General features: G+C 42.7%; 1 protein-coding gene across 1 annotated transcript; it reads left to right on the top strand.

Moving 5' to 3' along the window:
* Positions 1 to 6,898: 6,898 nt before the first annotated feature.
* LOC101290593 (soluble inorganic pyrophosphatase) lies at positions 6,899 to 12,256 on the top strand. The gene is made up of 9 exons (XM_044548054.1): positions 6,899 to 7,141; positions 9,803 to 9,934; positions 10,051 to 10,079; positions 10,538 to 10,603; positions 10,929 to 11,036; positions 11,117 to 11,182; positions 11,455 to 11,575; positions 11,678 to 11,759; positions 11,916 to 12,256. The coding sequence occupies exons 2-9, from the start codon at positions 9,805 to 9,807 to the stop codon at positions 11,956 to 11,958; spliced, it is 645 nt and encodes a 214-aa protein (XP_044403989.1). The 5' UTR covers positions 6,899 to 7,141; positions 9,803 to 9,804; the 3' UTR covers positions 11,959 to 12,256.

The raw sequence follows: 12,256 nt of genomic DNA, 5'->3' as shown, positions 1-12,256 counted from the left end.
GTTTTTATGCCTAGCTAAGGGCGTTAAACGATAGCGCTTGTTGAGAGGCAACCCAATTTTATTTTTGTTTCTTGTTTTTTGTTACTATTTAGTAATAAATAATTCATCTAGCTCCTGTTTAGATGTGGTTTTATGCTTTTAATTAGTGTTTGTGCCAAGTAGAACCTTTGGGGAGACTTGGGGGAAGTCTTTGCGATCTTGCTGTAAAAAACAGAAACTTTAGCGCTCACGAAATTTGCTGCCATTTTTTACTGGAGAGTGCGATTATGTTGATTATTTTTGCAGATGATTAATAGACAAATTCCTCACATGCACCAATTTATTTCAGAATTTTTGGGGTTACAGAAGTATTCGAAACCTACAGATTACTACAGACTGTTATGTTTTTGACAGATTATGTTTTTCATGTGTTGTTTGCTTATTTTGATGAATCTATGGCTAGTATAGGGGGGTATGAACCATAGAGAAGTTGGAATACAGTAGGTTTAACACCAATACCTTGAACAATGACAATGAGTTCATTATAGTACCTTGAAGTGGTGGTTTGATTTCTTATACTAACGGAGCTCATGAGATTTTCTGTTGGAGTTTTGTGTTGTGAAGTTTTTAAGTTTTGGGTAAATATTTGATGGATTTTGGAATAAATAGTGGAAAGAGCCTAAGCTTGGGGATGCCCAAGGCACCCCAAGGTAAAATTCAAGGACAACCAAAAGCCTAAGCTTGGGGATGCCCAAGGCACCCCAAGATAAAATTCAAGGACAACCGAAAGCCTAAGCTTGGGGATGCCCCGAAAGGCATCCCCTCTTTCGTCTTCGTCTATCGGTAACTTTACTTGAGGCTATATTTTTATTCACCACATGATATGTGTTCTTGGAGTGTCTTGTATGATTTGAGTCTTTGCTATTTAGTTTACCACAATCATCCTTGCTGTACACACCTTCTGGGAGAGACACACATGAATCGGAATTTATTAGAATACTCTATGTGGTTCACTTATATCTTTTGAGCTAAATAATTTTGCTCTAGTATGCTTCACTTATATCTTTTTAGAGCACGGTGGTGGTTTTCTTTTATAGAAATTATTGACCTCTCATGCTTCACTTATATTATTTTGAGTCTTATAGAACATCATGGTAATTTTCCTTGGCTATAAAATTAGTCCTAATATGATAGGCATCCAAGATGGGTATAATAAAAACTATCATAAAAAGTGCATTGAATACTATGAGAAGTTTGATACTTGATGATTGTTTTGAGATATAAATATGGTGATATTAGAGTCATGCTAGTTGAGTAGTTGTGAATTTGAGAAATACTAGTGTTAAAGTTTGTGATTCCCGTAGCATGCACGTATGGTGAACCGTTATGTGATGAAGTCGGAGCATGATTTATTTATTGATTGTCTTCCTTATGAGTGGCGGTCGGGAACGAGCGATGGTCTTTTCCTACCAATCTATACCCCTAGGAGCATGTGCGTAGTACTTTGTTTCGATAACTAATAGATTTTTGCAATAAGTACGTGAGTTCTTATGACTAATGTTGAGTCCATGGATTATACGCACTCTCACCCTTCCCCCATTGCTAGCCTCTCTAGTACCGCGCAACTTTCGCCAGTACCATAAACCCACCAATTACCTTGCTCAAAACAGCCACCATACCTACCTATTATGGCATTTCCATAGCCATTCCGAGATATATTGCCATGCAACTTACCACCGTTCCGTTTATTATGACACGCTTCATCATTGTCATATTGCTTTGCATGATCATGTAGTTGACATCGTATTTGTGGCAAAGCCACCATTCATAATTCTTTCATACATGTCACTCTTGATTCATTGCACATCCCGGCACACCGCCGGAGGCATTCACATAGAGTCATATTTTGTTCTAGTATCGAGTAGTAATTTTTTGAGTTGTAAGTAAATAAAAGTGTGATGATCATCATTATTAGAGCATTGTCCCAAGTGAGGAAAGGATGATGGAGACTATGATTCCCCCACAAGTCAGGATGAGACTCCGGACGAAAAAAAAATGAAAAAAAAAAGAGAAACGCCATAAAAAAGAGAAGGCCCAAAAAATGACAGAAAAAGAGAGAATGGACAATGCTACTATCCTTTTACCACACTTGTGCTTCAAAGTAGCACCATGATCTTCATGATAGAGAGTCTCCTATGTTGTCACTTTCATATACTAGTGGGAATTGTACATTATAGAACTTGGCTTGTATATTTCAATGATGGGCTTCCTCAAAATGCCCTAGGTCTTCGTGAGCAAGCAAGTCGGATGCACACCCACTTAGTTTCTTTTTGAGCTTTCATACACTTATAGCTCTAATGCATCCGTTGCATGGCAATCCCTACTCATCACATTGATATCTATTGATGGGCATCTCCATAGCCCGTTGATACGCCTAGTTGATGTGAGACTATCTTCTCCTTTTTGTCTTCTCCACAACCACCATTCTATTCCACTTATAGTGCTATGTCCATGGCTCGCGCTCATATATTGCGTGAAGATTGAAAAAGTTTGAGAACATCAAAAGTATGAAACAATTGCTTGGCTTTTCATCGGGGTTGTGCATGATTTAAATACTTTGTATGGTGAAGATGAAGCATAGCCAGACTATATGATTTTGTAGAGATGACTTTCTTTGGCCATGTTATTTTAAGAAGACATGATTGCTTTGTTAGTATGCTTGAAGTATTATTATATTTATGTCAATATTAAACTTTTGTCTTGAATCTTTCGGATCTAAACATTCATGCCACAATAAAGAAAATTACATTGAGAATTATGCTAGGTAGCATTCCACATCAAAAAATCTATTTTTATCACTTACCTACTCGAAGACGAGCATGAATTAAGCTTGGGGATGCTTGATACGTCTCCAACGTATCTATAATTTTTGATTGTTTCATGCTATTATATTATCTGTTTTGGATGTTTTATGGGCTATAATTTACCTTTTTATATTATTTTTGGGACTAACCTACTAACCAAAGGCCCAGTGCAAATTGCTGTTTTTTTGCCTATTTCAGTGTTTCCCAGAAAAGGAATATCAAATGGAATGAAACCTTCGGGAGAGTTATTTTTGGAACAAACATGATCCATGAGACTTGGAGTGGACGTCAAGAAAGAAGCAAGGAGGCCACAAGGCAGGAGGGCGCGCCCAGGGGGTAGGCGCGCCCCCACCCTCGTGGGCCCCTTGCAGCTCCAGCGACGTACTTCTTCCTCCTATATATACCCATATACCCCGAAAACATCCAGGAGCACCACGAAACCCTATTTCCACCGCCGCAACCTTCTGTAACGTGAGATCCCATCTTGGGGCTTTTTCCGGCGCTCTGCTGGAGGGGGAATCGATCACGGAGGGCTTCTACATCAACACCATAGCCTCTCCGATGATGTGTGGGTAGTTTACCACAGACCTTCGGGTCCATAGTTATTAGCTACTCCCTCCGTTCCTAAATATAAGTCTTTGTAGAGATTCCAATATGAAGTACATACGGATGTATGTAGATGCATTTTAAGTGTGGATTCATTCATTTTGCTCCGTATGTAGTCCACCTAGTGGAATCTCTACAAAGACTTACATTTAGGAATGGAGGGAGTAGATGGCTTCTTCTCTCTCTTTGGATCTCAATACAAAGTTCTCCTCGATTCTCTTGGAGATCTATTCGATGTAATTCTTTTTGCGGTGTGTTTGTCGAGATCCGATGAATTGTGGGTTTATGATCAAGATTATCTATGAACAATATTTGATTCTTCTCTGAAATCTTTTATGCATGATTTAAATATCTTTGCAAGTCTCTTCGAATTATTAGTTTGGTTTGGCCTACTAGATTGATCGTTCTTGCAATGGGTGAAGTGCTTAGCTTTGGGTTCAATCTTGTGGTGTCCTTTCCCAATGACAGCAGGGGCAGCAAGGCACGTATTGTATTGTTGCCATCGAGGATAAAAAAGATGGGGTTTATATCATATTGCTTGAGTTTATCCCTATACATCATGTCATCTTGCCTAATGCGTTACTCTGTTCTTATGAACTTAATACTCTAGATGCATGTTGGATAGCGGTCGATGTGTGGAGTAATAGTAGTAGATGCATAATCGTTTCGGTCTACTTGTCACGGACGTGATGCCTATATACATGATCATGCCTAGATATTCTCATAAGTATTTGCTTTTCTATCAATTGCTTGACAGTAATTTGTTCACCCACCGTAGAATTTGCTATCTTGAGAGAAGCCACTAGTGAAACCTATGGCCCTCGGGTCTATCTTCCATCATATTATTTTCATATCAATTTGCTATTTCTATTACCGTTCATTTTGCAATCTTTATTTTCCAATCTATATCATAAAAATACCAAAAAAATTATCTTATTATCTCTATCAGATCTCACTTTCGTAAGTGACCGTGAAGGGATTGACAACCCCTTTATCACGTTGGTTGCGAGGTTCTTGTTTGTTTGTGCAGGTACTAGGTGACTTGTGTGTTACCTCCTACTGGATTGATACCCTACTTCTCAAAAACTGATAGAAATACTTATGCTACTGTGATGCATCACCCTTTCCTCTTCAAGGGAAAACCAACGCATGCTCAAGAGGTAGCACCTACCGCCGCGCGGACAAGCCCTATGACGGCTGCCGGCTGCGGTGGGGGAGGAGAAGGGGAGACGGGGGACCGGCGGTGCCTAGGGTTTCACCACCGAGTCACCCGAGAGCGGACGACGCGGGGGAGCGGATGACTTGGCGCTCCCTAGAATTTAGTGTTGGGGAACACAGTATTTCAAAAAAAAATTCCAACGATCACGCAAGATCTATCTAGGAGATGCATAGCAACGAGAGGGGAGAGTGTGTCTACGTACCCTCGTAGACCGAAAGCGAAAGCGTTAAGCAACGCGGTTGATGTAGTCGAACATCTTTGCGATCCAACCGATCAAGTACCGAACGTACGGCACCTCCATGATCTGCACACGTTCCGGTGGCGTCCCTCGAACTCTTGATCTAGCTGAGGCCGAGGGAGAGTTTCGTCAGCACGAAGACGTGATGACGGTGATGATGAAGTTACCGGCGTAGGGCTTCGCCTAAGCACTGCAACGATATGACCGAGGTGTGTTTCTGTGGAGGGGCACCGCACACGGCTAAGAGAAACTTTGGTGTGCCTTTGGGGTGCCCCCCTCCCACGTATGTAAAGGGGGAAGGGAGGAGGAGGCCGGCCAAGGGGAGGAGGGGCGCCATGGGGGGCAATCCTACTCCAAGTAGGACTCGGCCCCCCTTTCCTAATCCAACAAGGAGAAGGGGGAAGGTGAGGGAGGAGAGAAGGGAAGGGGGGTCGGCCCCCCTAGTCCAATTCGGTTTGGGCTAGGGGGGCGCGCGCCCTGCCTTGGCATGCCTCCTCTCTTCCACCAATAGGCCCATGAGGCCCAATAACCCCCGGGGGGTTCCGGTAATGTGCATAGTGATGTGCATTACCGCGAGGACCCAGAGATACCTCTCCGATACACGGAGTGACGAATCCTAACCTCGATCCATGCCAACTCAACAAACACTATCGGAGACACCTGTAGAGCATCTTTATAATCACCCGATTGTGTTGTGACGTTTAATAGCACACAAAGTGTTCCTCCGGTATTCGGGAGTTGCATAATCTCATAGTCATAGGAACATGTATAAGTCGTGAAGAAAGCAATAGCAATAAACTAAACGATCATAGTGCTAAGCTAACGGATGGGTCTTGTCCATCACATCATTCTCTAATGATGTGATCCCATTCATCAAATGACAACACATGTTCATGGCTAGGAAACGTAATCATCTTTGATTAACAAGCTAGTCAAGTAGACGCATACTAGGGACACTCTGTTTGTCCATGTATTCACACATGTACTAAGTTTCCGGTTAATACAATTCTAGCATGAATAATAAACATTTATCATGATATAAGGAAATATAAATAACAACTTCATTATTGTCTCTAGAGCATATTTCCTTCATTTCGTACATGGATAAATAAATTCATAAGGGTCATTTAATACAAATAAACACATTTTTAGAAATTGGCCACATAGACAAGCATACAGTCATCCCTATGAACACACACACTTCAAGAGACGAAGTCATTATAGACGCCTTGTAGTTGACAGAAACATCTCTTCCCACTAAACGAATGTCGCTGAAAAATCAGAAATAAATCGGAAAAAATGGGAGCATGAATGTTAATTTTAGGATTTAAAACCAATGTGCTCCTAACGTTCGTAACATATTTCTTTCTACCGGATTCTCTTTTGTTTCTGTATTTGTCAGCGGCCGCAAAGCTGTGCATCGCACAGAGTCTGCTCCTTTGACGGTCATACCATAACTTTTTTCTTTATTTTTTCGCGAAAGGTGGTACCATACCCGGCCGGAGTAGGCACGTAGCACATCTCCCGAACTAGGAAGCACCGCGTCCATCCTTTCACCCTGATGGACATGTTCTCTCTACTCTACCAAACGAAAGCCACTTTCATTAGCCATCAAAACAAACTCCTCCAAAACGATACCGTACCTAAACATCGAACCAATTTACGAAAATGCCGAACAAAAGGTAATGTAGAGCTTACTTTAGCTAATTCTCTCTATACTCTGCAGATTTTATTTTTGGCAACCAAACAGCTGAAATCGAAACCGGTCTCGAACCTACAAACGGAGGAAGAACCTGGTCCATGCGCGACAGAAGCCGCGGCACCCGTACGGAGGCGACGCTCCCTGCCAAAGGTCGACCGTGGACGAGGTCCACGGACCCCGGGGTCCCGATTCCCAGTATATGCTCTCGTCTCGTGGGTGGTGCGAGGGAATCCGGTGCGGCTCGGCCCCCCAACCGCGGCTTCCAACCCACTCCTGCTTCCACTAAAGCGTTATCCCCCGCGTGGCCACCTCCCGGCCGTCCACCCCGCGATCCGACGGCCCCGGAAGCCCGAGCTACCGGCCCCGTACGCCTGCCAGGCCCACGACGCTTTCCCCCCGTATATCTTTTCGCGTCGCCAGAAAGGAAGGCCACGCCTCAAAGTTAATATCGCGGCATCGGGTCCTGCGCTGCGCGCCTGCTGCTGCTCCCTCGCCCTCGCCTCCGCTGCCGTCGCGCGAGATCAACCCCGCCGGTGAGGGACCCCTCCCCTCTCCCCCTCCCTTCCTCGCCGCCGGTTCCGTTTCCGGTGGCCGGACCGGTTGCTGCGCCGCCCGCTCTCGTCGGTTCCGCTTTGTTGAGTCGCGGCGCGGTGCCACTGTACTGTACTGTACGAGTGTGCGCATTTCCTGGTTCCTGTCGCTTGCAGTCCGTGCTTCTGCTTATTTTTTCTCCGGTTACGGGCTCTCTGGTTCGGTGGGTTCGGTGGGATCCTTCTGCTCTGATTCGTGTGAGGGATGGTGGTGCGTTTCGCGATTGGTCGATTGTGGTATGGTTCGTCGCCTCTTTCTCGTCTGCTTCTTCCCTTTTTGCTCCGCAGGGTAAAATTTCCCCCTCTGTTCACCTGCTCCTCCATCTCTCTCTCTCTCTGTACGCTCCTGTGCATTTTGGTGGTCTTGAACGCTCATTCCACCGCGATTCAAGTGCTCAAATCTCCCCTGGGTTTCGAATAGGACGACGACGACGGCGAGAACCCGGCGGTGCTTTTTTTCGATTTTTTTAATCTGTTCTCTGGATTTAGTCCGATCTGTTTCGCGGCTGCAGAGGCGCGGATATTTTGCTCCTTCCGTGGTGTTCCTTCTCGTCCTTTTTGAGCAACTTCTCTTTCCTCGAGTTTGCCAAACTTGTAGCAGCATGCGTCGCTGCTCTCCAAATCTGTTCGTTGCGGTTGCGGCGGCTGTTTCCCCTCTTAGATAAAGTTTTTTTTTACCCGCATTTGTGCTTTGTCTCGCCTATGCTCCTGGATGATTCTGTTACTATTTCTAGAGAAGAGAACCCGAGTTGGACCATGCGGTAGTTGTTCTTCAGGGAAAGGCTCTTAATCTCGGCTGATGCTTCAGGGGAAGGCTCTAAATCTCGGCTGATGTTCAGTTAGTATTTAGGACGTGATGGTGATGTCATCTTCCGATTTATTTTATTTTGCTTCCGAAGATCATGCTAGCTTTGACTAGTAGTAGTAGCACACTACAGTCCTGTCCAGTCCTCGCATAGATTATTAGCCTAGGTCCTGTCTGTCTGTTAAATTAATGTTACTTGTTAATATTGTTTACTGATAGTATATTGCTGCTATTTTTTTGGAAGTTACTTGTTAGAAGGGCTGCGCACTTTACATTAGGCCTTTGCATGTGGACGTGTGGGCACTGTGGCGTTGCCGACTGGGGACTTTTTCTGGCTTTTCAAATGCCAATAAAGTTGCTTAGATCTGTCTTTCTTTGCGGCCATTTTCAGTCTGCTAGTATATTATGTGGTCAATTATCAGGCAATGTAGAGCCCAGTTCAGGGAACATGGAAACTGTGTATCCTTGAATGCAACTGCGCTGTGTTTAGGGGTAGTTGCCAACACAAAGGATTATTGGGATGGACAAAGTTGAATTACTTGTGATATACTCCCTCCGTCCCAGAATATAAGAACGTTTTTGACACTAGTGTAGTGTTAAAAACATTCTTATATTGTGGGACAGAGGGAGTATGTGTCAGTATTGATGTGGAAAGAGCTCATGTGGTCAGGATTAGGCAACTCATGCAAAAACATGAGAATACAGGGTCAGGTTTTCCATTTTCCGTTTTTGCATAGTCCATACATAGCTTTCACCACTCAACATTCAGTAGAGCATTATTTAGGTTAATATGTTGAGTTATTTAGGACGTGATGCCATCTTCAGATTTTATTTTATTTTGTTTCGATTCCTAAGATCATGCTAACTTTGACTAATGTACTACAGTCCTGTGCTGGCATAGATCATTAGCCTATTCTAACTGCAGCTCGTGCCCATCTGTTAAATTAATGTTAGTTGTTACTAGTATTGTTTACTGATGTATTGCTAGTGTTCTTTTCTAAGTTATTTATGAGAAGGGGTGTGCACCTTACATTTGCCTTTTGCGTGTGGCCTTGGAGTTACCCCGCCTAACTGTGGTCCTCTGGCCTTTCAGTTTGTTCAATGCCAACTAAGTTACTTAGATCTTTCTTTCTTTGTGACAATTATCTGTTTGCATGTGAATGATTTGCACTGACAGGAGAACACTGACGTGAGTAACTGAGTATTCAATTGGTTCTCCTGGTCATGGATGTTGTAGTAGTCATTTGGATTGGATAAGTGCATAATTTGTCTGCTATTATGTGGTATGTTGAGTTATCTGGCAATAGAGACCAGAGTATTAGTATACATATTCAGGAAACAAGGAAATTGTGTATTCTTGAATACAACTGCGCTGTGTTTAGGGGAAGTTGCCAACACGAGGTTTCTTGGGATGGGCAAAGTTGAATCTACTTGTATTGTCGACAGTTTCTGTGCTTATGTAGGTGTCAGTATAGGTTTTCTGTTTTGCATAGTCCATACATTGGAGATTTCTTCTTGATGGTCAAGCACCAGGTTGAAATTTATTTGCCCATTACATAGCTTTCACTACCCAACATGTAGTAGAGCATTATTCAGATTAATATGCGGAGGATGACATTGTTAGCTTCGAAAATGTTTATAATTTAGTTTGTTGCATGAAATTTTGAAGTTCTGTAATGTTTTCTCACCCTATGTTTGGAGCCTCTCTTAACATGTCTTTCAAGTATTTACATTTGCTTGTTAGTGTCCTTGATATAGAGAATCTAGTTACTTACCGATGATATTTTCTAATTATATAGCCATGGCTGGAGAAGCTGATGGGAAGACCTACCAGGTATCAAGGATGCCCCCTGCTGCTCTCAACGAGCGCATCCTTTCTTCCATGTCTCAAAAGCACGTTGCTGCTCACCCATGGCATGACCTGGAGATAGGTATTGTGCACCCTCAGTCGAACAATGTTAAGATAGTTTTGCTAAAATTTTGTACTGTGCTGCAAGTGTTTCTGTTTAATATCTTACTAGTTGCTATATTTTCTTTGAAAGTGCAGGTCCAGGGGCCCCTGCAGTTTTCAACTGTGTAAGTTTATCTTTTAAATAGTTTAGCTTTAAATATAGTCGATGTTCTGATCAACTTGATCGATATCAAATTAGAGCTTCCTTCATGCTTGCATTTAGTTTCAAATTTCGCCATAGGGACTGAAATTAATCTACCTGGTTTTGAAGTCTTGAAATCCTCCTTTTGAAACTTCCATACTTGTATTAATTCCATAAAAAAAATGGGGTCAGGTTTATTGAAACTTTTTGGAGTTTGCAGTTCCTGCTAACAGTTTGGGTTTCACATGATATATACTAGCTCAGGCATGTCTCAAGTTATTGTACTAAGCCATTGTTATATGCATTAATCTTACTTTGTGTAGACCAGCTAAGACAAGATGTTCTATTCTGGATTTCCTTTTTATTTTCCTGTCTTTATCTGCTGTGCTATTAAGTTATGCGCAGTTACACAGACTTGTTTCTTTTTCCTTTCATCTCCAGGTGGTTGAGATTCCTAGAGGCAGCAAGGTTAAGTATGAGTTGGACAAAGCAACTGGTCTTATCAAGGTCAGCTTGCACTACATCGTTTTGCCTTTGTGTGCATCATGTTACTTAACTCCCTGTTGAATCCTAAAGGGTGTCATTAGAATCCAGCTGTTATGCTCAGAATGTAAAAGGGAGATTAAAGACACTATCTATTAACACTGGATGCACAAATTGAGGAGTTCTGTTAATAATACTGACAAAAGGGCATGCCTTAATAATGTGCCACTAACTGTAGGTTAGTCAGTAATGTACCACACATGAATGTGGAGCACTTGCATAGTTGCATCTTACAACTTCTTTTATTCTACATTGATAAAAGAAAACTTGAACGTTTTGTTTGTTCCAGGTTGATCGTGTTCTGTACTCCTCAGTTGTGTACCCACACAACTATGGCTTCATTCCACGCACACTCTGTGAGGATAATGACCCGATGGATGTCCTTGTCCTGATGCAGGTATCGAATGGATGCGGTGCTTAATTATTTATACATTATATAAGCTCTGTCCTAACGTCACTGCTCTTTCTCCTGGACAGGAACAAGTTGTTCCTGGTTGCTTCCTGCGTGCCCGTGCTATTGGGCTTATGCCTATGATTGATCAGGTTAGATTTCACCATCACTTGTTTACATTGAAGATGCTTTGTTTCATGTCAGCATGGACAAGAAATTATTTGCTTGTACTCCCTCTGTAAGGAAATATAAGAGCGTTTAGATCACTACTTTAGTAATCTAAACGCTCTTATATTTCTTTACGGAGGGAGTATATTCCACTGCACAGTTTTAAGATTGCTTGATGCATGAGTTCTACCACTTACAAAGTGGGTTCTATCTGACTGCTGAGTTCTTACATTAGTTTATCATTTGATATCACTAGGGTGAGAAAGATGACAAGATCATAGCTGTCTGTGCTGATGATCCTGAGTACCGTCACTTCAGAGACATCAGTGAACTTCCCCCGCATCGCCTACAGGAAATCCGTCGCTTCTTTGAAGACTGTACATTCCTCAACTATGATCAACTTCACTGTCCTTTCCAAAATTCTATGTGCCAGATCATGAACTGAACTAACTGGATTCTGACCATTGAACTTGTGACAGACAAGAAGAATGAAAACAAGGAGGTTGCAGTGAATGATTTCCTCCCAGCAGAAGATGCCATCAACGCAATCAAGTACTCGATGTGAGTTTTGCTGCTTCATACTTGTACTAACATTGTCTACTCTACTAGCATATGGACTCTATACTGCCTTACTGTTATTCCTTTTTTTTTTTGCGGGTGGCTTACTGTTACCTGAACCGATTCTTGCGCTGAACCGCTTAAAATGCTATACGGCAGGGACCTCTACGGTTCGTACATCATGGAGGGCTTAAGGAAGTGATCTCCAGTTGGTGGACTGCGGATGCTACGCGATCCGCCCTACGGCTTATCAATAGTACGACAGACATCTATGTTAACATGATGATCGAAAACCATCAGTCTGTTGGGGATCTATATATACCTTCTGTCCATGCTGAGTCAAGCATGGGTACATTTTCCTTCCGTATATGCCATGTCAGGTCCAAGTATTTGACCTCTTGCTGGAACCTTTTTTGTCAAACCGTCTCTTGACAGAGCGGCTGCTTAATAGGAAATCAGCGTTACGCGAAGGCGCGTATGCGTGCCTCCAGTCCGTTTAA

This window comes from Triticum aestivum, chromosome 6A, assembly GCF_018294505.1.
Source record: "Triticum aestivum cultivar Chinese Spring chromosome 6A, IWGSC CS RefSeq v2.1, whole genome shotgun sequence".
Taxonomy (NCBI): domain Eukaryota; kingdom Viridiplantae; phylum Streptophyta; class Magnoliopsida; order Poales; family Poaceae; genus Triticum; species Triticum aestivum.
This window is presented reverse-complemented; position numbering and strand designations above follow the sequence as displayed.

Excerpts from the sequence above, each read along its gene's own strand:
- LOC101290593 (XM_044548054.1), top strand. The coding sequence starts at position 9,805 with ATGGCTGGAGAAGCTGATGGGAAGACCTACCAGGTATCAAGGATGCCC. Across the intron at positions 11,037-11,116 it reads ATGTCCTTGTCCTGATGCAG|GAACAAGTTGTTCCTGGTTG; the intron begins GTATCGAATGGA and ends TCTCCTGGACAG. Across the intron at positions 11,183-11,454 it reads TTATGCCTATGATTGATCAG|GGTGAGAAAGATGACAAGAT; the intron begins GTTAGATTTCAC and ends TGATATCACTAG.